This window comes from Schistocerca piceifrons, chromosome X, assembly GCF_021461385.2.
Source record: "Schistocerca piceifrons isolate TAMUIC-IGC-003096 chromosome X, iqSchPice1.1, whole genome shotgun sequence".
In the NCBI taxonomy this organism is placed as follows: domain Eukaryota; kingdom Metazoa; phylum Arthropoda; class Insecta; order Orthoptera; family Acrididae; genus Schistocerca; species Schistocerca piceifrons.
The window spans coordinates 353,656,157-353,682,085 of record NC_060149.1 but is presented as its reverse complement, the minus strand read 5'-3'; the positions used below and the strand labels follow the sequence as shown (position 1 = coordinate 353,682,085).

The following is a 25,929-nucleotide window of genomic DNA, read 5'->3' as shown; positions in this document are numbered from 1 at the left end:
ATGATGGACGAAGTAGAGAGGATATAAAATGTAGACTGGCAATGGCAAGGAAAGCGTTTTTGAAGAAGAGAAATTTGTTAACATCGAGTATAGATTTAAGTGTCAGGAAGTTATTTCTGAAAGTATTTGTATGGAGTGTAGCCAAGTATGGAAGTGAAACATGGACGGTAAATAGTTTGGACAAGAAGAGAATAGAAGCTTTTGAAATGTGGTGCTACAGAAGAATGCTGAAGATTAGATGGGTAGATCACATAACTAATGAGGAAGTATTGAATAGGATTGGGGAGAAGCGAAGTTTGTGGCACAACTTGACCAGAAGAAGGGATCGGTTGGTAGGACATGTTCTGAGGCATCAAGGGATCACCAATTTAATATTGGAGGGCAGCGTGGAGGGTAAAAATCATAGGGGGAGACCAAGAGATGAATACACTAAGCAGATTCAGAAGGATGTAGGTTGCAGTAGGTACTGGGAGATGAAGAAGCTTGCACAGGATAGAGTAGCATGGAGAGCTGCATCAAACCAGTCTCAGGACTGAAGACCACAACAACAACAACAACAACAACAACAACAACCTTGATTACCAAGGGAACTATTCAAGTTTAAGTTGGGGTCACTATGGAAATGATCACCATATTATTTCTCCCTTTGTTTTTGCCTTGCTCTTGCAAGAGATATTGTATCAATCTAGATTATGTTAATTACATTCTTTTGGTTCGTGACAACAAGAGGGACAAGTGAATTATTTTACCAAGGTAACCCCATCTTTAGACTTGAAATAGAAAGGGTGTATGTAAGTAGCCTTTTTGTATTCCGAAGTCAAGGTTACAAGTATTTTTCTCATTCTAGTCACATAGCTGCCACATACTATGTTGCTTTCTCTTGAACTGCTATTGCATTAAAATAACTCAGTCTATTTTACTTTTAACGATGCCACATTTAGATATGTTCGAGACTATTATTTCTTTCTCTGGACAGTCATGAGATGACTTCAAAAACTGAGTGCAATTAAAGCAGACAAGAATTTTCTGTCTAGGAACATGTCCAACAAAGAAATAGTACAATATCCTTATGACAGCAAACAGTCACTATGCAAATGAATTATACCCAATTAGTAGTACTGTTTTCTTTAATCTTTTCTGGAGTCTATTTGTAGCACACTATCTTGGGCAAATGAAGTGTTAATAATATCAGACATAACAGTTACGCTCTGGAATAATTGGCAACGTCAAGGCTGTGGCAGTCTAGTGGGTAGTGCACTAGACTTTGACCTTGGAGGTCTCAGGTTCAGTCCCGAATAGAGGCAGGGATTTTTCCTCATTCCAGTTCTTCCAGAATGGCACCAGGTCTACTCAGTCTGCTGTCAAAATAAGTACTGGTGATCTATCCCATGGTAAAAACCGGCCAGTATGAGGGATCTGCCATCCCATCCCCTCCTAGTGCGATGGTAAATAGAGAGACTGCACTCTTACTTGCTGTCTGGCCAACAGTCCTGTCAAACTTGCACCAGAGACTTAAACATTACCTTTATTTATGATGATGTAGAACACCACTATGCTTGCACTCACACTATCCAGATGGTTTGGAATTTAAGCCAAGAAATTTTTGAACACCCAGTCTCCTAAGAGCCTTGACCCCACTACATTCAATGACTGTTACCTCTAATAGTGAAGTAGGAAGTAATTAAATTGTGAGATAAGAGTTTAAAAAGGCACATTCCACAGTATCAAAACTGCTTGCAGAATACTACTTATAGGCAAGTGCAAACAGGACTTGCACTCTGAAGGTTTTATACAAACTTAATTAAGTGTACAGATGATTCATTCATAGGTTTTGATGAGTGAGTTTGCAAATATTGAAATATGTAACATAAACAGACTTATGTTTTGATTGCATTGACTCAGAAGTTTAAATTTTTTACACCACGGAGGGACAGTAGACTTTAGTATTTGACATAAATTTCAGTTTGATACCTCTACCTGTTCCTGAGAAAAAGAGACATTGACAAGAACGTGTTCTCGTAATGGTTTCATTTTTACAAACTGAGGTATGGAAACCTAAAAATGAGCAGTAAGTGTTTACATGTGAATTTTATAATTTTCTCTCTTCAGCTTTGGTGAAACTTTCTAGTCAATAAACACATTCTTCATAAACAGATGAATCAGCAAGACACTAAATAGTGTTTCAATATTTGAAGCTGAACCACTGCAGGCTGTGCCACCATCATGATATATTGAGAATTTATACAACGTACTTTGATGCATGGCAAATAATTTTGTTGTATTAATTACTGTTTTCAAAACACTACAAATGTTCATGTTTTCTGTTTGTTTCATGTTCAAAGCAGAGGCTTGAGGCTCAGCATCCATGAATGGTTTGCAGAATTGAGGTAGTGTACCACATTAATGCTGACCGGAAAGGCAATCCTTGCAAGAAGATGCTTTTAGCTGTGTCTAGACGCTACTGATCATTAATAAAATCAAAAAAGAAAAGAATGAGATCAATGTTCTAGCAATCTTGTATTAGCTCATTTCTAGCCATGTTTGTTTCCACAACTCTGTTAACCATAGAACAGACAGGCTGGGTCTCTCTGACCCAAGTGGATTTAGTTTTAAAAATATCCACAAGAAAACACTACTTTTGTGTTTCAGTTAACGTTCCTAGGAGCCACTACTTGTTTCATCATTTCTCTGTGTGCCAGCTGATTGCTGACATGGGAAGAAACATGTTCTGGGTTTAAGAGACCTAGTCTGTCTGTCTATGTTAACTTTTTCTGCTTATGCACTTATCTTGTTATACTGACTGTGAGCAATAAAACTGGTTGAAAGTGGCTTGGCAGCACCCACTAAGGCTGCGTTCACACTGCCGGCCGGGCCGAGCCGAGCCTGGCCGGGCCGCCACCCGCTTCGATATCAAACACATGGTTTTGAACTGCAGTGTTCGCACTGGCGGCCGGGCTGCGCCGACACGGCGTGAGCCTCCCGGAGCCGAGCCGGCGACATCCCGAGTGTTTAATATTGCCAGCGCGAACCGACCGCAGGTGCGAGTCTGTGGAGCAGCACTACAGCTTCTACAGTACACTCATCACACGTCTCCCTTCTGCTTTCATCACAAGTGTGACTGCACACGTCTTTTATTTTAAGATGTTACCTCACATTTCACAATCAGTGAGGAAAAATTACGTTTATTATAATGATACGTGCAAAATTACTTTTATTTCATTTATTTAATCTACTGTATTTACATGCATTTACAACAATAGCTTGCCAGCGATCGCGGCATTGCCGACACTGAATAGTTCGCGTTTACTTGTAAGCGGAGACAGATATGAGTGTCACTGAGGGACAGAAATGTGTCCCTACCAAATGATAATGCATTGTAAAGTCATGCTGTGGCAGTTCCTTATCAGTGGAAATAGAACCACTGAGTCAAAGGGCATTATCTCAAAACTCTTCGCCTATCAATCTGTCTATCTTACAAGGTAATGAATTCTGTGAGGTCATCAGTGGCTCCACATGATGAACCATCACCACTGCCAAGCGCTGCATCATGAAGAAAAAAGAAGAAAAAAGTTGGAAAATTCTGAAGGAGTATTTCTGCGATTCTTCGTTGAAGGCACAGCAAGACATTACCCAAAATGACGAAGCTAATTACTTCCTAATGATTCTTAGGAGTCCCATAAACTCTCTTCCCCTCAGAGGTAAGCGTTTGTGAAATTTAAAATACAAAAGCATGACTACAATTAATTGGAGGTAGTGAATGCTGTACAAAGTTCTACCGCAAACCAAAAAGTGTGTACTAACGAATATTACCTTATCGTTATACACAATTTTTCTTCTGCTGTTATACTTCTGCGAAAATTTGTGTTCTGTTTAGAAATTTTGTCTTGAATGTTCTGCAGCACATACTGAAATGTATTATGATTCATTCTGTAATTTGAGTAAAATTTTTCAGGATAGTTTTTAAGTTCTTCATATAAAGAAAAAAACTCTCCTAAATGTCTGTCGCTATTTATGGGATGAATCCATAACCTCCTAGTTCTTCTGTACTCCAAAACTCAACGAGTTACTGCAGAGTCAAAACAATACCAATAAAGAGTGAAGACATTGTTCTACACGACAGCACAGACTAGCTAAAGGCGAGCAACTGTTGACTGCCGCTGCGTTTTCTACTGACTTGCTTGTCAGCTGTCGAAGGGTGGGGACCTTTTTAAATTTATTTATTTGGCCTCCCGCCAGCCATTTAGCCAAAGAGTGGGGATTACCTTGACAGTGAAGCGCAGCCCGCCAAGGAAGGAAAAAAAAAAAAAACAATGAAGAACAATGAAACGCACATCTGTGCTGATCTACAGTAGTTTCATTAACTCTCCATTATTTTTTCTGTCAAAGTAGACAACGAGACTACAGAATTGCGCTTCAGTTATCTTTTAGTTCGAAATACAAAATGTACATCATACTAATTGTAGGACGTTGATGACAAATAATTGTTTGTCTTTTGTGATGCAACGTGTGGCCAATTATAAAAGCATAGCAGATGATTGTCCAGTAGCCGAGGGAAAAATTCTTATAAATTTGGATTTATCTAGAGAATGAAACCATTAAAATAATAAGAGGGACCGGCACTAGGTCTGCGCTGATCACTAGTAATTAGTTTTTTTCTGTCCTGCATTATATGACTACACTAAACCAAGCTGTAACCGTGCGAACTCCGTGGCTTGCGGACGCGACACTGACGCCACTGAATAGCTCGCATTACTTGAGACCAGAGACAGATATCAGTATCTTTATCATTTCAAAAACTTTTTGGTACTTTTAGCTACATTTCATTCCCAACAATGTATGGTCTAAAACGGATCTAACAGTAAGCTACCCGCTACACAACTTTTTCACTACAAGATTTGTAAATCAAGTGCACAATGTTGACAAATAGCATCATTTCACAATGACTGATAGGAAATAGGGAAAGATAAATGATTCAATACGAAGCTAAGATGTTGCACTACCACGTGTACAAAAATCAGATTCTTTAGCCGCATACTTTCTTCAGAATCGGTTGGGAAGCGTTACGAAACTAAGAAATCACGCGAAACGAAACGCAGACTTTTTCTTTTTTCACGACGTAAGTAACGCTTTTAAGGAAAAAATAAGTTCATAAAACGATGTGGCGAAGTCTTATATACCGCTAAGAATTTTTAAAACACGAAAATCGGAGAAGTGGATTTTCCCCCATTTCGCCGTCCCGGCGCGGCGCGGAATGTGAATGCACTACTCGTCGGAATTAGCTGGCTAGGCACGAGCCGAGCCAGTACGCGACAGCCTGGCCCGGCCCGGCCGGCAGTGTGAACGCAGCCTAAGTGAGGAAGAAATCGTAAAACTGTTATTAGAAAGCGATAATGACAATTCGGATGTAGATCTTAATTTTGTTCCTTTAAGCGATCACGATACAGAAAATGAAATGAGTGACAAATAACTGAAAAGCACAGCTACCGTCATTATTTCTGCCTGAAACATGGGTAAACTCACTCCAACACTATTCAAGAGAGTCTATCAACTAATGTGTTTGGTTCTGGTCCCTCTTCCAATGAATTATCACCTTGCTATTCGTTGAGACACGGACTAACTAAATGGCTCAAAACTTTTCCCAACCAAAATGTCCATAACAATTCTCACAATATAATTACCCATTTGCCTGGTGTCAGTTGGGAAGCAAGAAATGCTAACACCATTGTGAAGGTCTGGAAACTGTTCATTGATGATGATTTGCTCAATTTGATAATAAAGAGCACAAATACATATATAGATCATGTAAAGTCTCTTTAGAAAAATGACCCAAATACTGCAAAAAACTTGAAAGAAGAAGAGTTCAAGGCATTTTTGTGTCTCTTATACATTTATAGTGTTCTTCATGGAGGCAAAATGAATATCACAGAATTTTGGGACACTTGGGGCACAGGAATAGAAATGTTCACTCCAAGTATGCCACCGCGAAGATTTAGTTTTCTTTTGAGCTTATTAGACTAAATAATATTCACACATGGAGGAACGAAAAAAGTGATGATAAGTTGGGCCGTGCATATGATGTTATGGTGAGACTCACAAAAAGCTGCACAAGGCATTACACAAGTGAATACCTTAGAGTGGATAAAATGCTACTATCTTTTCAGAGACATTGTTCTTTTGTTTTTTCAGGCTGTGGATTCCTTCAACACCTGGGAAGTATGGAATAAAAATATTTATCAAGGCAGATGCAAAAACATACTATGTACAAAATTTGGAAGTATATGTGGGGCAACAACGTGCAGATATCTTCCAAGTGAGTAATGCAGCTGATGATGATGTGATCAGACTTGTAGAGCCAGTGAAGCGAACAGGAAGGAATAGTACCCTTGATATTGGTTCACAAGCTACACTCTTGCTAGAAAACTTTCCACAGATTGTGAGCTTACACTTGTTGGAACACTGTGCAAAAATGAAAGAGAAATTCCTTTGGAATTCTTACCTCACTAGAAAAGAGAAATACATTCATCTACATCAGATGCAAAGATGATTTCACATTGGTGTCACATGTGCCAGAGAAAACTAAACGCATAATTTTACTGTTATCAGTGCATACAAACAATAAAACTGACGTTTTCACTCTGCTCAAAGGAAGCCAAAAGAAACAGAAATTCTGAAACAGTCTGCTGCCCGAGTTATCTTTTTCCAGCACATGTTCACTGCCTTGCTCTGATTTCCTTCCATATTAAGGATTGACTCTTTCACAGCTTATTCACAGTAACTACCAACAACTAAGCAGACTAGATATTTGGTTTGGACAGATATAAACTCTGCCTCAGACAAATCAATTGTACCTAAATGAATTATAAGACTACGTTAGCAAGTCTCCCATTAAAACACACACACACACACACACACACACACACACACACACACACTCTATACTGGCATCCATATTTGATCCCCCCACTCACACATGCTATACTGGCATCCATATTTGATGACTTTCTTCTTCCTTCTTTTCTCAAATAATCTAATGAACACAATGGGATCATGAATCAAAAAACCTGAACTTTTATGTCACATAGCTCATCATAATGATATCAAATTAATCACTCAAAAGTATGCACTCAAGCAATATCAAAGACTGCCTTCAAATGTGCTTTCTTTAATTATTACTTAGTAACCAAACTCTGTGAATAACCAAGTTTAGCTTTTACCAGTCAAGAAATTTTAATGACAGCCCACCTTCGATTTGCAAATTAATTTCAGTGTGACATAAGAAGGCTTCACATTACAAATGTCATCCACGTCATTTTAAGTTTTATTTACTCTCCTTCACAAAATTTGTTTCCTATTAAGAGCTATGTTCTTGATGATCGTATGTTCAAATGCAATCAGTTTTGAGGTCGATAAATCCATCGCTAGGCCCCTTAACGAACATCATAAAATCATCAATGATCTCATGGTATCTGTGAAGTGACCTGATGGAGTGTATCAACTCCAAAATCAATCATGTTTGAACATATGATCATAAAAAATAAAGTTGTTAATGGGCAATAAATTTTGAGAATAAAGAGAAGAAAATAATATTTCAGCTGAGCAGGTCCAATCCATATTTTACTGAAGTCCCAAATTATTTAAGCATTGGTCCAATCTACAGAAAAGTCAGTTTTGGAACTTGCCTGTGCTGCTTCAAGATTTGGAAATGTGAAATCACACATTTCACACACGTATATGTCCAAGAAATGTGTGTTGTCACATGAAGTCTCAGTGCCAGTTTTATGATTCCCAAAGATTTGACATCTTGGTGTCTGTGGGGTCTTGTCATACGTCTGAAAACACAGTACAATTATGAGTTCTCATTATGTGGGTTACTACATACCAAGACAAAACGTCTGATTTAGGAACTCTGATTTTAAAAGTAAGTTTAATATTGTCTGCATACTGCAATAGAGACATGAAGGCATATGTCCACTAACAAGTAAACTTCTGCAAGTTCTTTCATGCGGACATACCCCAGCAAATCGACTTCCACAAGTTTTGTCTGGTGGGAGAAGTTTCTTGCATCTTGTTGGACGTACTAGCTAAACCTGCCAGTTGCTGCAAGTTTTTCTCAAACTTGCAGAAGTTGTGTTTGCTCAATACTGGTATGAAAATATCAGTGTCAAAAAGGAGAAGGCACAAACACAGCTGGGATGAAACAAGTGTACCATTGCAGACCCCAAACACACATAATTGGGCACCACAGCCAAGGAAGTGTGAAATGAATTTACCAATCACTTTGTTTCACCAGATAGGGAAGTAGAATGGCAGTACAGACAACTTTAAATTTTAAATGCTTTTTAATGTTAGCATGAACATAAATGCATTACATTTGTAATAAAAGTAATAAATACTGTTTGCAAAAATCTAAGAGTAATTAAAAGGCCATCACTTGGGGATACATACTGCTGCATTTTTGTATCCTATTTTTGAACATTTGATTGCATAATACACAATACATTCAAAATAACTTATAATATTCTCAGAAAGTTTTCAATCTGAGTGACGTCCTCTGACTTTACGTCATTCAACAGTGTTCCTTGATAACTTAAATCTGTGCACCACTGTACCCATTTCTTTATTCAAACATTTCTTGTTTTGTTAACTTTCTGTTTTTGTAACAATTTGTCTTTAATAATAATAATAATAATTATTATTATTATTATTACTGTAATTATTAATAATAATAAGCTCTGTTTTTAGGTGTGAAATTGTTAATTTCCACCTGCCCACCTCACGAAATAGCTCTAGTGAAAACATTTCTCATAGTACTTGCAGGAAATTCCTGGAATTAACTTGCCCAAGTGAGTTGCAGAACTAAACTTGTACAAGTTTTTGTTGTAATGTAAAGACCTCAACAATACTTGTGGAAGTTAATTGTCAATGGACAAATGCCTTTAAGTAACATTACATTTTTAATGATGATTTTGCAATAACATACACACTAAGTACAAAATGTTAGTAACTTTATAGGTTATTTACTCACCATATTCTCACTTCTGAAAGTTACAACAAGCTTTCCTGTTTTTTTGCTGTAAACTGACACAGTGTCATTCCATGTATCCACATATGTCAGTACTGAACTTGGAGTATTTGTCAGGTCAGTACAAAATCTAAGCATAAATTCACAGCCATGGTATGTGTAACAACGACAAACTAGACTCTTCAGTAATGCTAACCATTTCTGAAATAAAGGACAATCATTTTAAAAAAGTAGTAATTCCTTCCAAATATCTAATTAAAAATATATATAAAATTACACGATCCTTTGTACATGTTTAAAAATTTTCCAAGAGTTTTAATTCAGAAAAATTATAAATACAGGATGGCTCTCTTCAGTCTGAAGACTTGTTGGATGCAGCTCTTCATGCCAGTTTATCCTGTGCAAGCCTCTTCATCTCTGTGTAACTTCCATGCTCTACATCTATTTGAACATGCTTACTATATTCCAGCCTCTGCCTCCCGCTACCATTTTTAACTCTGCATTTCCTGCCATTACCAAATTAACAATTCCTTGATATGTCAGGCTATGTCTTATCAACTGATACTTTCTTTGAGTCAAGTTTACCATAAATTTCCCTTTTCCCTAATTCAATCCAGTATATCCTCATTTTTTATTCAATACTCACATCTAATCTTGATGGAGTTAATTATTTAGAATGTTTCTTATCCTCTGCATGTCTTTCTGGTAAGATGCAGTCAACAAAACTAACACTTCCAAAACATAACAATGTAGATATTAGCTTTTTGATACTGCTACATATTTCATCCTACATTCACCTTACATTTTTATGATGTTAAACAGTTATTCTGAAGCAATACGATAATCTACCTTTAAGGTAAAGTGCAGAGTGCATTTAAATAAAATGCATAAGTTGCCCAACTCTCACTATTCATCAGACAAAGAGGAATCAAATCCATACGAGCAACTGCACCTGGACTACTATACTGTGAATAACGGGTGTGCTAACACAGGCTGACGGTGGTGGAAAGGCCAGAAGGGTGAGAAAAGTGAAGGCAGAAGGTTAACAAGAGAACAGAAAGGTGGGTGTATCAAGACAGTATGATAGAGGTACAGGGGGCAACTCCCAGTGGTGATGAAGGTGATTAAAGTTATGCTTACAGTGAAGGGAGGAAGGACAAAGGAAGGACTTAACAGGGAAGTGGGTGACAGTTGGAATTTTAAGAGAGCAACATTTGAATATGGGTCTAAGTCAATACATAAACACCTAAGAAGAGTAAGATATATACAAAAACATATGTTAAGGACACAGAAAATTAAGAAGTTATTAAGCTAAGAATGTTGAGAAAATAAAAAGGGATTCAAGGTGAAATGTACAGAATGATGCAGGATCACCGAGAGAAGAGTGGAATAAGGTAGTAGCAAATACTGAGACAGGTTCAGACCAGACGATTTGCTGGACAGTAAGAAGTTCTGAATGTTTAGTTTCTACCAGCACAGTATAAAGGAGGGGCTGCTCAGGAGGAGATTCAGGTGATTAAGACTGCCACTTGAGAACCATGTCTTGAGACAGCAGCTATTTCATCTGCTAGCTCCAATGCTGGCATGACCATCAGTGATCTGTCCATTCTCTGTTCAACCACAGGTAATGCTGCTCAGACCCAAAATACATATTTTAATAGCTGCTCCACTGAATTTTTGCGTGTGTGTCGAAACTGCACTTGTGGTAACTGCACTCCAGTACAGTCAAAGGTTCCTCTGCTTATGGAGCATTTCAAGGAGCTTGCTTTAATTTGGACCTCTTTCACTTTTCCTCATTATATCATTACGCCACTTACACATTTATGGTCTGACCACATGACATCAAATCTCCTCAGCAAACTAACATCCACGTCACTTTTGAGGAGGAGACAGAAGAAAAGTTGCAATTTTTAGATGTTTTAATAGAGCATAAATCACAATGTGTGGCTTGGTCGCTCTGTATACTATCATGTTAGTGTTCGGAGCTTGATCAATTGGTGTCAAACCATTGTATGAAAAGGTTTTGTATGTCATATCACTAAACCAAAGAAGTGTTAAGCGTAGCTTTTGTTGTAGCCCTTCATTAGGAATACACACACAGTAGCCTGGCCATAAATCCATGTTCAGCCTGATGAATGAGCAGGCTAAAGGTACGTTGTCCAAGATGCGACGCACACTAGCGACTGCGACGGGTCGCTACGTGACGTCAGAAGGTGCCTGCTGGCGCATGCGCAGTTTGAGTTTGGGATGCGACGCGTGACTGTTGCGGCAGCTGTCGCAGCACTGCACCAGTGAGCAGTATTGCGACGGAAGTCGGACGACACAAAGACGTACGGCTGCCAGAAAGATGTCGAGCCAGTCAAGGAAAACTGAAATGAGCCACTCACAGGATGTGATGCTCTGTGAGCTGGTCTCGCAACATCCTTGCCTTTACGATTTGAAGAACCCTTTATATAGAGACACTATGTTCAGAGACAGAATTTGGGAAGAAATTGGTGCACAGTTGAAACTGGCAGGTGAGTGAAATATATAATATTTTCCCATTAATGCAAATTTTTCAGGCCTGTTATGAAAATCAGTATAATCCATGCAGATGTAGAATTAGAATGATGAAAATGAACTTGAAGGTCAATTTTCGCATTACTCTTTTTTGTGACGATAAAAATTGAAAACGGCAAGTACATTATAAAATGAACACTCTAAAGTACAACGAGAAAGTTACATTTTACAATACCTTCACTTTGAAAGTAAACAGTAGATTGGTGTCTTGATGATACCTTCTAGTTGTGAAAAACCACCACCAGATTGTTGTACAGCTTTATGTAATCAATAGATGTTCGTTTTTGAGGAAGGCATTTCTCAACCGATTGCGCAAACAGTATGCTGCAATAAGTAATTTGTCACATTCACTTCAATTCATTGGTAGAAGATGGTACTCGAAAAATTTGTGCCAAAAGTGCACTACTGTTTTACAAGGCCCTTCTGGTCTGACACAGTTCACAATTGAAATTCATCTTTTGTAAATCCTGGAGTCATCTTTTGAGTGCAGCTTGGCAAGATTAAATGTTCATGTCGTCCATAACGATGTATGCTGTCAGAATATAAGAATATGGAAGTTCATTTGGATGGGAATAAAGATTCAGTCGGCTATGAAAGTTGCCTTAGCTTGTTCCAAAAGTTTCTGCATGGGAGAAACTGACAAGTATAATTTGGGGAAATTTTGTGAACAAGCACGGACATTATTTCTTCCACAGTTCTGCCAGTGTATACTGTAGACGTTCAGAATCAAAATTCTAGAAATGTTTAAGGTGTAACCCTATCTTGTTGTCAAGAACTTGAAACAATGCAATGACACTAGCGTGCGCTTATTGTTAATAAACACATCTTTCATTGGAATTTTAGGTAAAATGTGCAAAAACAGATGGAGGAATATTCGGGACTCGTATCAGAGAAATAAACGAGAAAGAAAACTTGGAACACGTTCAGATGCCTCAGCAAAACCAAGAAAATGGGTTCTGCTTGATCACTTGGCTTTAAGAAACCTACATTTCGTGGCATTTTAAATGAAATTGTCAAGAGCATATGGAAAAATATTAGTAACTCATACCGAAGAAATATGACATAAAATGGTTTCATTAGGTCCAAATGTGTCAGCAAAACAAAAGAAATGCATTCTCTATCGTGTGATGACCACACGATTCTCGTTGCGCGTCGACAGAACTGGCGGCTAGTCGCGACGCTCCTGGAGATATATGAGCCCAAATCTCGGAAACGGAGATCGATATTATTCTGATCTCAACTTTAAAAATAATTTCGATATGTTAGCTTCTTTTCATCGGCAACGATGTATGACCTAACGTGAACCATACGTAAAGTAGCCAGCGACCAGATTCTTCACTGTACACAATTCAAATTTTATGCAGTAGGTTACTTGTAAATTAAGTATCAGAATAACTGTGACGAATATTGGAAAAATAGACACCTCATTATCAAGCTGTGATGTGAAACTGTAAGATACGCAAACATCAATTTTTTGTGCCTTTTACTTTCCTCACAATTGATAGAGAAGTAATATACAGCGAAAAAAACACGCAAAACCGGAAGAGATACTTTTCAATTTTTTAAAGTAAAAGGAGAATCTGTATCGAAAAACTAACTCTGGGAGCCGATGTAACTTTGTTGCATTAACATACAGTATTTTTTACAACAAGAAAATCGGAATTCTCATTTTTCTTATGTATTTGAATCCGCCGCCGCCGACCGGAGCTTGGGAAACAGCGACGACTCCAGTCGTGTTGCGGCCGTGTCGCCGTCTGCCAGGGTGGGAAAAGAGGAGGGGGCAGCGTCGCAGTCGCAGCCAACTGTCGCGTCTTGCACAACGTAACTTAAGAAGATGTGTTACATGTTGCAGAGTTAAATAGGCTTGACAATGCAGGCAACAGAGTCAGATACAGCACTATGCAACACATTCAGATACAGCACTATGAGCATGTTTAATGACTGCTATGATTTATGTTTTTATTATTCCTGTAAAACAGAGACATGTTTGGAGCATACACAACTCTTAACTGGCGTGACTGGCAATAGTATCCGCAAATGCTGATCGTATTTCAAGAATGCTGCTATACTTAAATGACTATATCTTTAGAAGTATACATTGTAATTTTAATTGCATATGTCATAAAAGTAACATTTTAGCAATTACTAATTGTAAATAACTTTTTGCAGGTACTATTGTATTTTCCGAATAAATTCATAACTACTGGCAAAGACACATGTTCATTATCAGAGTAAGTACTTACATTACTAACACTGTGAGGCTTCTTTAATGGTATGGAAAATGGCAGATCCGATGGCCACCACAAGGGTTCAATAGATCCCAGTGGTTTCTCTCTCCCAACTGAACATGAAACCATGAAAGGTATGAATTTTTCCAGTTGTCTCTGTAAAGAAGAAGATACATTCTGAAAGACAAACTGTGTCCGATATGATTTTATTGTTATTTTTCCTACTATATAAGAAAGTTGTACTTAAGAATGTCTTTCAGGAGGAACTCTATAATGTGAGCATCTCTCTCACACTAATGCAACAAGACAGACTGCTACACAAGTATCTTCCTCCTATTTACTTGACTCCCTGTGATATAATTCTCACTGAGCCATTTCATTCTGTACTCAAAGATCTATAGCAAGCTTCCAATTACAATATCTGAAGTTTTCTAATCAAATTGTTTGCATAATAGAAGTTGTTTCTGTTGTAGAATAACACATACTTTTCACTAGAGCAATGTAATTCTTCTAATTTTATATTTCTTTCATCAAACATTGCACATGTATTTCCTGAAACAGCTGTCAGCATATTACTCCAGTTTCCACTTTTCATTTTGTTTTTATGGGATCATTCTCAAAGTTGCTGTCATATACTGTCAGTCATTACCACATTTCATTAATAGTGAGATTTAATGGCGGATAGCTTCAGTAAGTTAATCCCACCAAACCTGACACACGAAAGTGCCTCATTACAAAATTTCAATCACCTTAATATAATGCAAACTAAATTTGTCAGTGTGGAAGGTTCAGGTACCTGAATTTAGAAACCTACTTTCTGACACACAATGTTATTTTAATTATAACATGAATATGAAAATAATAATTACTTTTCATACAGACTTTCTGTAAAAAGTAGGTCTAGAAGCTTGAGCTGAAATTTGATTTGAGGTACACAGCAATCACTCTCACAACAGGGTTTGCTTGATGGGGTTAAAGGGATCAGACACTGAGATCTTCAATCCCTCCATCCTATGTGACACGCTGGGAAGAATCCTCAGAAAGGAAGGACATAGACAACAAATCCTGATGAATCAGATTGTAACCTAAAATCAGTAAGCCCAAGAAATAGAAGCAAGAAGAACTGAGAGAGGGGTAAGAGGGTGAAGATGGAAGAGCTGCTCCACCCAGAAAGCAGCTGGAGGCTCCCAGGATGCATTGTGTGAGAGGGACACACCCTCTGCATTCAACAGTAATTTCCTCACCCTGCATTACCACAAGAAAACTAGCAATGTGGACAAACTGATAAAATCTTAGGAAAGAGTACAATGACAACAAGGAAGGAAACCAACAACATACATAAAAGAACAAGAACATTTAAAAAGGCAGGAAGAGCAGGACACAGGCTAGTAAACCAAGCAAGGGCAGCCATGGGGGCCCCTGGCTTGGAGCAGGTGTTGAGGCACCAGTCCAATCCCTCAAGCGGCCAACAAGGCCAATATGCCCTATCTCATAGAGTAGAAGAAACCACATTCACAGATAGAATGTAAAACCAAAACCAAATCAGCTGCTTTGGTGTCATCTGCTATCACCAGAGGCAGTGTGTCAGCAAGTTTCAGGTTTTGCTGTAAGGTGGCCAAATTGGGGCAGTCCAGCAGGATGAGGGCCACCTCAGACAGACACCATACTGACAATGGGATGGACCTCACATCGTAGAATGTGGCCACTGGTCATCTTCACATCGTAGAATGTGGCCACTGGTCATCTAAATGTGGCCAACGTGAAGCCGACAGATAATGGTACATACCCTGTAAGAAGAAAATTTCTTCGGAGAAACCAGGGCACAACAACCCATGTTTCAAGCTACCAACAACTGGCAGTGTAGAGTCAACTGAAAGTCTGGTTCTGGTAGCCCTATCTCCATATCGCCAAAAGTCAAGATCCTGGTAGCAAAGTTGACCAACTAGTCAGCATGTTTGTTTTCTGGGATCCCAACATGGCCTGGGTTTCAGACAGACAACAACCATCCAGCACGATGAAGGTCATAAAGGAGATCGAGGGTAGTCATGAGCAGTAGGTGTGAAGGGTAGCACTGGTCAATAGCCTGAAGGCTACTCAAGGAGTCACTCCTGATTAACATTGACTCACCAGTGCAAGAATGATCATGAAAGAGGGCTCAAACAATGGCCACTAATTCTCAAGTAAATACACCATGTCCCTTTGGCAGGGACCACAGTACACTGCACCTTGCATGTGTAGGAAAATCAGTTTATCTGTTGACCATAGGGTCTTCAGTGTTTACCATTTCCAAAGATGGAAATGCATCAAGGACGGCCTGGAACAAGTGGCAAGAAACCACAGGGTCAACAGAGTCTTTCGGCCCAAAGGATAGGTCAAGAGAGATCCAAGCACGGGGTACAGGCCATGGGAACATACACAACTGCTCCCTGACAAGAGGTGACAGTCAGGGAAGGTGGGAGTTCAGAGCAGACACACTGTATGTGAACTGCAATTGTGACTCCAGTCCTGGGCTGCCATTGTGGGAGATGGATCACCATACCAAGAAAAAGGACATGGTAGTTTCAGATGCTCTGGGGAGCACCAAATGTGTATTGTATAGTTGAGCACCCTGATCCATAGTAGAGGGACCCCAGCCTCCATTAGGATGCTGTTCACAGGGCTGGTCCAGAAAGCACCTGTTGCAAGTCATACCCCACAATGGTATCATATCCAGCATCTACAATGATGAAGGTGATGCTGAGCCACATGCTAGAGCCCTTTATCAGGATGGGACAGCATCAGAGCTTTGTAAGACTACAAAATTGTACAGCAGTCTGCACCCTTGCTGGTTTTACTGAGGCAGTGAAGATTATCACGGTGTGACCAGCTTATTAGCTTAAGTTGGCGAAGATGGGGAAGCCACGTCAATCGGGAGTCGAAGACCAGTCCCAGAAAGTGATAAGACTCCACCACATTGAGGAACCAGGTGTCGAGGTAGAGTTCTGATTTTGGATGGACAATGTGATCATGACAGAAGTGCATACACATGTGGCCACTGAAAATCGGAAGCATGGCTGAGAGCCCGGGACTGTGCAGTCAGTGTTCAGCAACACTCACAGTGTAGGTGCAAATGTAAGTCCAAAAATTGTCAGCATAGGGAGGGTGACATTTTAGATCCCACAGCTACAGCTAGACCACTGATTGCCCCTAGAGAAATGGGTTCACTCAATACAGAGTCCCGTAGAACCCCTTTCTCCTGTATATTGGGAGGGGAGTGGGCATACAGGGGGGGGGGGGGGGGGGGGGGGAACAGCACCAACCTGAACCTGTAAAGTACAATGTGATAAGAAGTACCAGACAAAAGTTAGGAGCAGGATGCTGAGATCCCACTCATGTAGGGTAACAAGGATGTGATGATGGCATGTGGTGACATTAGCTTTTTGCAATTCGAAATTGCCTTACTGAAAACCAACCTGGGACAGAGCCAAAAGATCCTGAGTCTCGAGGTAGCACCACAGCCGCTGGCTCGCCATACATCTGAGCAACTTGCAGAGAACATTAGTGAGAGTAACTGGGTGGTAGCTGTCCATCTCAAGGGGGTGTTAACCCAGTTTCTGTACTGGGATGACCATGCACTCTCACCACTGATATGAGAACTCACCCTCACTTCATATATAGTTGAAAATGGCATGGGCATGATGTTGGCAATCCACCAATAGGTGTTTGAGCATTTGGCTGTGGATGCAGTCTGGCTCTGGAGCCATGTCAGGGCAGGGGCTAGGGCTAGGTCACTGAGGAATTCCCATTCACTGAATGGAGTGTTATGTAGCTCCAGGTGTCATGTAGTGAAAGGTAAGTGAATTTGCTTCACCTGCTGTTTGTGGACACGAGACACAGAAGCTTGAGCATAATGCAGAGCAAAATGTTTGGTGACAGCATCTGAATCAGCGTAGAAAACACCATTCAGGGAGACACCAGGTACACATGTGAGGGACTGCTGTCCACAGAGGCAACGAACCTTTGTACAAACTTGCGAAAGTGAGGTACCCAGTCCAATGGTAGTAACATGCCATCCCCAGCATTCTTGTTTTTATACACTCCTGGAAATTGAAATAAGAACACCGTGAATTCATTGTCCCAGGAAGGGGAAACTTTATTGACACATTCCTGGGGTCAGATACATCACATGTTCACACTGACAGAACCACAGGCACATAGACACAGGCAACAGAGCATGCACAATGTCGGCACTAGTACAGTGTATATCCACCTTTCGCAGCAATGCAGGCTGCTATTCTCCCATGGAGACGATCGTAGAGATGCTGGATGTAGTCTTGTGGAACGGCTTGCCATGCCATTTCCACCTGGCGCCTCAGTTGGACCAGCGTTCGTGCTGGACGTGCAGACCGCGTGAGACGACGCTTCATCCAGTCCCAAACATGCTCAATGGGGGACAGATCCGGAGATCTTGCTGGCCAGGGTAGTTGACTTACACCTTCTAGAGCACGTTGGGTGGCACGGGATACATGCGGACGTGCATTGTCCTGTTGCAACAGCAAGTTCCCTTGCCGGTCTAGGAATGGTAGAACGATGGGTTCGATGACGGTTTGGATGTACCGTGCACTATTCAGTGTCCCCTCGACGATCACCAGTGGTGTACGACCAGTGTAGGAGATTGCTCCCCACACCATGATGCCGGGTGTTGGCCCTGTGTGCCTCGGTCGTATGCAGTCCTGATTGTGGCGCTCACCTGCACGGCGCCAAACACGCATACGACCATCATTGGCACCAAGGCAGAAGCGACTCTCATCGCTGAAGACGACACGTCTCCATTCGTCCCTCCATTCACGCCTGTCATGACACCACTGGAGGCGGGCTGCACGATGTTGGGGCGTGAGCGGAAGACGGCCTAACGGTGTGCGGGACCGTAGCCCAGCTTCATGGAGACGGTTGCGAATGGTCCTCGCCGATACCCCAGGAGCAACAGTGTCCCTAATTTGCTGGGAAGTGGCGGTGCGGTCCCCTACGGCACTGCGTAGGATGCTACGGTCTTGGCGTGCATCCGTGCGTCGCTGCGGTCCGGTCCCAGGTCGACGGGCACGTGCACCTTCCGCCGACCACTGGCGACAACATCGATGTACTGTGGAGACCTCACGCCCCACGTGTTGAGCAATTCGGCGGTACGTACACCCGGCCTCCCGCATGCCCACTATACGCCCTCGCTCAAAGTCCGTCAACTGCACATACGGTTCACGTCCACGCTGTCGCGGCATGCTACCAGTGTTAAAGACTGCGATGGAGCTCTGTATGCCACGGCAAACTGGCTGACACTGACGGCGGCGGTGCACAAATGCTGCGCAGCTAGCGCCATTCGACGGCCAACACCACGGTTCCTGGTGTGTCCGCTGTGCCGTGCGTGTGATCATTGCTTGTACAGCCCTCTCGCAGTGTCCAGATCAAGTATGGTGGGTCTGACACACCGGTGTCAATGCGTTCTTTTTTCCATTTCCAGGAGTGTAGTTTCATTAAGTGGTGGACTGGGGCATGGAGCCATTTGAAGGCATTGAGGTGCTCCATTGATGGATGTTGCTTATGGCATTGGGGAGCCTGTCTGTGATCTCTAATAACCATAGTGATTTTGGAAGTCCACCAAGGTACTATTTTCAGATTTGGGGGGGGGGGGGAGGTGGCAATAGAATAGCTGTGGCTGTACCCTGGACAGCTGCATTGAAACCTCTACATGACAGTGTGCTAAGGGTGACAGGAGAGGCAAAGGAATCCCAGTCAGCATTGTTGAGAGCCCATGTAGGTGGATACCTAGACAAGTGATGCTGAAGGAGGGACAGTACAATTGGAAATTGATCACTGTTACGAAGGTCATCATGGACTCTCCAGTGGATGGAGGGGACAAGACTTGGGCTGCAAGTAGAAAGATCAATGGCTGAATAAGATCCATATGCCACACTCAAGTATGTAGTGGCTTCAGTAGTCAAGAGAAAAAGATCAAGCTCTGCAAGCAAGATTTCTATAGCTTTACCTTCGCCAGTCATCATAGTTCCACCCCAAAAAGGGCTGTGGGCATTTGTGTCACCCAAAATGAGGGAGGGCAGAAGGGAGGGGGGGGGGGGGGGATCTGAGAAATCAGTGCACACAATGCTTTCTGAAGCACTGGGAGGGGATATAAATTATTGACAGTAAAATTCAGAGATGTCCTCACATGAACAGCCATATCTTCCCAAATCGTATCGAGTGGTACATATTTGCTGTACAGAGAGTCCAGAATGTACCTGCACACTCCACTTTTTTCTCTTGTCACAGTCAGCTCGATTCTTAAAAGAGCCCGGAACTGCCCCCCCCCCCTCCCCCCCACCCCCAAGTTATAGTCAGAACATGTGGAGTCCAGTGGCATGGAGCCACCGGAAGCTCCCTTTCCTTGTTGTAGGTCTTCACTTTGCCCCTTTTCTCTTTGGATGATTTCAAATTTACGAGGGCTTGTCTGCCCTAGTTACAGGGACAGTGGAGGAATGCAAAGCCTTACAGATAGCAACCTGTGGCTCCTTTAACCACTGGCTGGCATCTGGTTGCATATCAGCTGAATCTTGGGAGGGAAACGTCCCGAGGGACACCTTCCTGCTGAAAGATGTTGGAGGTGAGTGTTGCTTCTCTGGCTGGGGGTTGAGGATTGTCATTGCTGATAGGTGGGAAGTAGAGAGGACGACTTTGTTGTCGCCATAGCAAATGCCATAATCGTCGTCATACATACATACATACATACATACATACATGAATACAGAATGCAAACGATCATTTTTCTTCTTGGCTGCTGATACATGTGTCAGTCAAGAGTCTTGTATTCTTGGGTTTTCTGTTCTGTTTGGAATACTGTGTCCTCTAGTGAACAGGTGGACTGGTGTTCTCTGCAGTTAATACAGAGATGTGGGGAGGGCCATAAGGAGCATTTGAGTGCAACTGATGTCCACAGTCTTCACAGAGGAGGCTGGCATTGCAATGCGAAGAAATCTAAATTTCTACATTTCTACATTTATACTCCGCAAGCCACCCAACAATGTGTGGTGGAGAGAAATGTGACCGAACCTCATGCATCTGAAGCATTTCATGGGATGGAGAACATATGGTTTCACATTAAATCATTATACCATCACCTTGACCTTTTCAGGCAACAAGTCACCTTCAATGGCCAAAATGAAGGCCCCATTATCAGCACCACTGTCCTTCGGTCCCTGCTGGACACAATGGACAAAATGCACACCATGTTGCTCCTGAATGGCACATAAATCATCATCAGGCTGTAAAAGGAGGCGATGGTGGAAGATGATACCTTGCACCATACTGAGATGTTATGGGGGTGATAGTTAAGAGAATGTTACCCAACTTGTTACAAGCAAGCAGCACCCACAAAGGAGTGGAGGATACTGTTTGAATCGGAACTGAAACACTTTCCATTTTCAAAATTGCTGCTACTTCCCCAAACCTGTTCTGAAGGTGTTCAACAAAGAATAATAGCATAGTGATCAAAAAGGAATCTCCGTCTGTCCTAAAGCAAATTAAGTATTGTGGGGAGTATTTCTCCCTTTGTCTCTTAGCCCTATGTTCCTATCACAGCGTAGCCCAGCAAGGAAACACTGTGGGGTCACATGTATCCGTATTATAGTAGTACTTTCCTTCAGAAGAGACTATGGAGGCCGTGTGGCCACCAGCAGAACAACATTTGATCTGCTTCATTTGCACATCATTTGTCTTGCCGCCAAGCACTCTGAATGGGGGCTCTCCTCCCCATGGGTGCCACTCAGCCACAGCAACCAGGTTGGTTAACCATTGCCCTGAACCCTATGCCCCAGCCACAACGTAGTGTGATCCTTGTGTGGTTGGAGCTACATCATGGACAACATTCCCATTCCCATTCCCCTCCACCCCACACACACACACTTCTGCAAAATTTGGAAGAGGAATGGTAAGTCAAACCCAACAATGGGATGAAACATTGTTTAAAGTGCTGAAACAGGAAAAAACTAGTGTCCAAAATCATAACCCGTATCCAAACAAGACTGGCACCTGGAAGACAGTCCAGTGTAAATGCAGAGGGGAAAATGAATAGTGGAAGGATGGACTTTAATCACAGTAAAGTTAGTAGCACTGCAAGTGCTGGGGCCACATGTTGTAGAGGTGGCAAAAAATTATTTGAATGAGAGAAATAACTGGTTACTGAGAAGTAGCAGTTACTGTAATAATCGTTCATCTGATAATGACAGTTTTTCTAATAACTGCCAGTAGAGAGCCTATATACAGGGAGAGAGTGGCCATAGGTGAAATCGCACGTGACTGGCCGAGCTGCTACTATGCCATGTTTGTGCCACAGGTCTCTCTTGAGTACTATGTTTGCAGTGCTTTTCGGAGTTAGATTACTATTTTGAAGACTTTGGGAAACAATTAGAAGGTAATTTGAGTTATTTACAGATTAAATGTGCATTCTGTATGTGTTTGCTTTACTTAGACAGCTTTTTGCATGAAATTTACACATGAGAGCTTAAATATGAGGTCAAATAAGAAAGTATTTTGTTATGAAATCAGTACTGGTATGATGATAGGAGTGGTACTGTATGTAGCTGACTACCTTTAGTTCATTCTGCAGACATTCAGAAATGATGCCAGTGTGTGCTGCTTTTGAATGTACTAACACAGGCAAACGTGGATTTCGTATGCTTGTATTTCTGCAGAATGAGGAAAGAAGAAAGCAGTGGGCTGTTGCAGTTAACAGGGTAATGTAAATCACACAGGAGCCTTGTGGAAACTGATGAACTACTCTTATCTATGCGAAGTAAGTGGTTTTAAGTTTCCAACTGCATACAACACGAGTTGTAAGCTAGATGTTGTTGTGAGATGTAACATTTGGCCTGTGTATTTACTGTGTGCAATTTTTTATAGCACATCTAATTCTTGTAAGCATAGAATTAAAATGTAGTTATGTAGCAGATGTCGACAGTTTCTGGTCATTCCAGATGACTAGACTATTTGTTTATCAATTTATCATTGCTTTTATTTGGGCAGGAAGCTTCACAGTTGTTTTTCAGAATTTCTCTCTCTCTCTCTCTCTCTCTCTCTCTCTCTCTCTCTCTCTCTAGTATATTTGTGTAAACACGATTTTCAGATATCAATTTACCACAGCTCCTTTCTTTTGCTTCTTTATTAAGAAACATTTCGTTTATGACCACTGGGAGAAAGTGAGGGTTGATGGCAAGAGGAAGCTCAAATCCAACGCCACACCAACAGTTTTTTCTCATATAGTACCAAAGGTTAAAAGAAGGAAAATTAAACTATGCCGTCAGCATCCAACTCAAGAAAATGAAAGCAGCAGTCCCACAGCAGACACTGTTGCAGAAATCCAGCAGCAGTGTGACGAATATCCCATGTGTAGTGTGCAAGACAGTGAAATAAGTGAACCAGCAGAATATGATCTCACAGAAAAATTATATAAACTATTAGGTTACATTCATGTTCAACAGAGAAAGATTTCAGCTCTCAAGAAGGAGGTCAGTTGTCTTACTTTGAGGAATACACAACTAAAAAATAAACTCTACAGTATGTGTCACTCAGTTCCATATAAACTAAAAACATTGTGTAATGACAATCAGCTGGAGAGTTAAAATAAGAAAAAAGTGAAATGGTCAGCAAGTAGTGTGAAAAAAGCCCTCTAGTTGAAATTTGCATGTGGCAGGAAAGGATTTGATTATTTAATTAGTTCAGCTTTGCCATCACTGCGGACACTATAGAGGAGACTTCAAGATTTGAACTTGGTATTCTAGACGAACTCTTCACACTCCTCAGAGAAAAGGTTGAAAGTATGGGTGAAAAAGAACATGACTGTGTTCTACTGCTTGATGAAATGTCAATTACTCCAAGCAGGGAATTTGATGTGGGAACAGGTGAGTTTACTGGCCATGTTACCCTTCCAAGGCATGAAGCTGTTGCCACACATGCTTGCGTTTTTCTTTTGGGCGGTATCTCTTCCAGATGGAAGCAAGTAGTGGCATATCATTTTACTGGAAGTAAGCTAAGTGGTAAAATTTTGGGTGACATCATTTTACAAATAATTAAATGCAGTGAGCATATAGGACTATGTGCACAGTGTGTGACATCAGATATGGGTGCTGCAAATCAAAGTACGTGGAGACATTTTGGAATTGTTTCTGGAAAAAACTCTGTTATTCAGAATTACATTTTAAATCCTAAAGATCCAGGTAATATACTTTACTGCAGATGTGCCGCACCTTTTAAAAAATATTAGACAATGTTTACTGTCCAACACAGTTATAAACATTCCTGAGAGGATACGGGACAAGTATAAGTTGCCATCCACAGTTGTTGACTGTAATCATATTAAGGAACTACATTATTTTGATCAGGACAATGATTTGAAACTTGCGCCCAAGCTAACAACAGATGTAATAGAACCAAGTAAGTTCACCAAAATGAAAGTTTCTGGGGCACATACTTTTCTCAGTCACGAAACCAGTTGCGATCTGAAGTTTATGTCCTCTGAAACTGATATTGCTAAATACAGAATGACAGCATGGTTTGTTGAGATAGTTGACAAGTGGTTTTCAACAATGACTTCTAGCCATCCAATTACTGCCCTCAGCATCTTCAATCAAGAAAGATACAAGGAGGCTATCACGTTGCCGAATGAAGTTATGATGATGACTAAGCAGATTGAAATTGGAAAATTTGGTCACTCGAAACCAGTTGAACATGGTGTGAGACTGTCCACACAAAGTGTACTTGATCTGCAGGAAATCTTTTTACACAAGAATAATTACAAATTTTTGCTGACAGCTAGATTAACACAAGATTGCCTAGAAAATTTGTTCTCCTGTGTTAGAAGTATTCAGAAGGTTCCCACAGCACTGCAGTTCCAAAACAATTTGAAAACTATTTGTGTTGCTCAGTATTTCACAGGTGTAGGGAAAGGATCCTATGACGAGCGATTCTGTCTACCTTTCAAGTTTTCTTGACCAACACTCCATTACATGCCCCACATCATCTGTAACTCAGCCTGTATTTAAGCTTCCAAAAGGTTGGAAAGAGCACGAAACCAGTTGTGAGGATGACTTAAGTAACACCAAAAGAAATGCATTAAATCATATTATCAGATATGTTATAGGGAGGGCAATGAAATTTAACAAGCTATGTGAGAAGTGCCTGAATGTAGTAGCTTCATATACCAAAGATTATTGCACTTTTGTGAATTTGAAACAGTTCAGACAGGAAAATGACAGCCTTAACTATGCCTCAGAGGAGTGTTTTTCCATTTTTTTTTAAATGGAAGTGATTTTTAGGAATATTGGCCCTACACTTGATAACTCACAGAATTTGACTGTTTTCAGTTTGTCATTGATAAATTTCATAGCAATGATCAAATCCGAGGAGTTCAGTTTCCCGATTGCCACAAAATTAAGTTGAAATTGGTGAAACGGTTTGTCAGATTTCGCCTGAAGATATTCTGTCTGAAAATGAACAAGAATATATGCTTGAAATTTGGCCATGTTATGGCCAGCACAACCTCTGCTATGCATGCACTGGCTCAAACTGTTAGGTAGTTGTAGTAAATCTGACCTGTATCATGTGACAGTTATAAGAAATTGTTTCTTGTGCTTCAGCTCTGAAATTTTTCTGGGCTGAAGGACTGTGTTACAGTTGTATCTAATGATCAGTACAAGCTTCAAGTCCCATCAGATCTCAGAATGATAACACCATTTCCAACAAACAAGTAAAATATTTTTAACCATGAGGAGTCATAGATGGTCCAGTATTTGTAGTGCATACATTATATTTCAAGGTATTTGATGTGCTAGTCCTATATCAGTTGCTCATCAACATACACAGCGAAGAATTTAATGTTTGGAACTCAGATAATTTATGTTCAGATTTACAAGGTCAGGTATCTTTGTTATCCTGAAGTTCATTGTTTTTAGTTTATCTGTGTAGTTCTGTTATTTATTGCCTATGTTTGTGCTAAAATAGGTACAATTATTACTTCAGTATTTCTGGTGACTGAGCAGTAAATAAAAAGTTGCTTTCATCTGTGAACAGTATTGTTTCTGTCAGTGTGGTACTTTACATGTA

At 40.8% G+C, this 25,929-nt stretch overlaps 1 protein-coding gene across 1 annotated transcript in view; it reads right to left on the bottom strand.

Annotated features, from left to right (window-relative positions):
* Window positions 1-25,929, bottom strand: part of LOC124721638 — a 262,023-nt gene that overhangs the window by 66,215 nt on the left and 169,879 nt on the right. The window contains exons 5-7 of the mRNA XM_047246701.1: window positions 13,825-13,965; window positions 9,026-9,223; window positions 7,680-7,829 (exon numbers count right to left, since the gene is read on the bottom strand). Coding sequence (XP_047102657.1) covers window positions 7,680-7,829; window positions 9,026-9,223; window positions 13,825-13,965 — 489 coding nt within the window. The remainder of the gene's footprint in view (window positions 1-7,679; window positions 7,830-9,025; window positions 9,224-13,824; window positions 13,966-25,929) is intronic.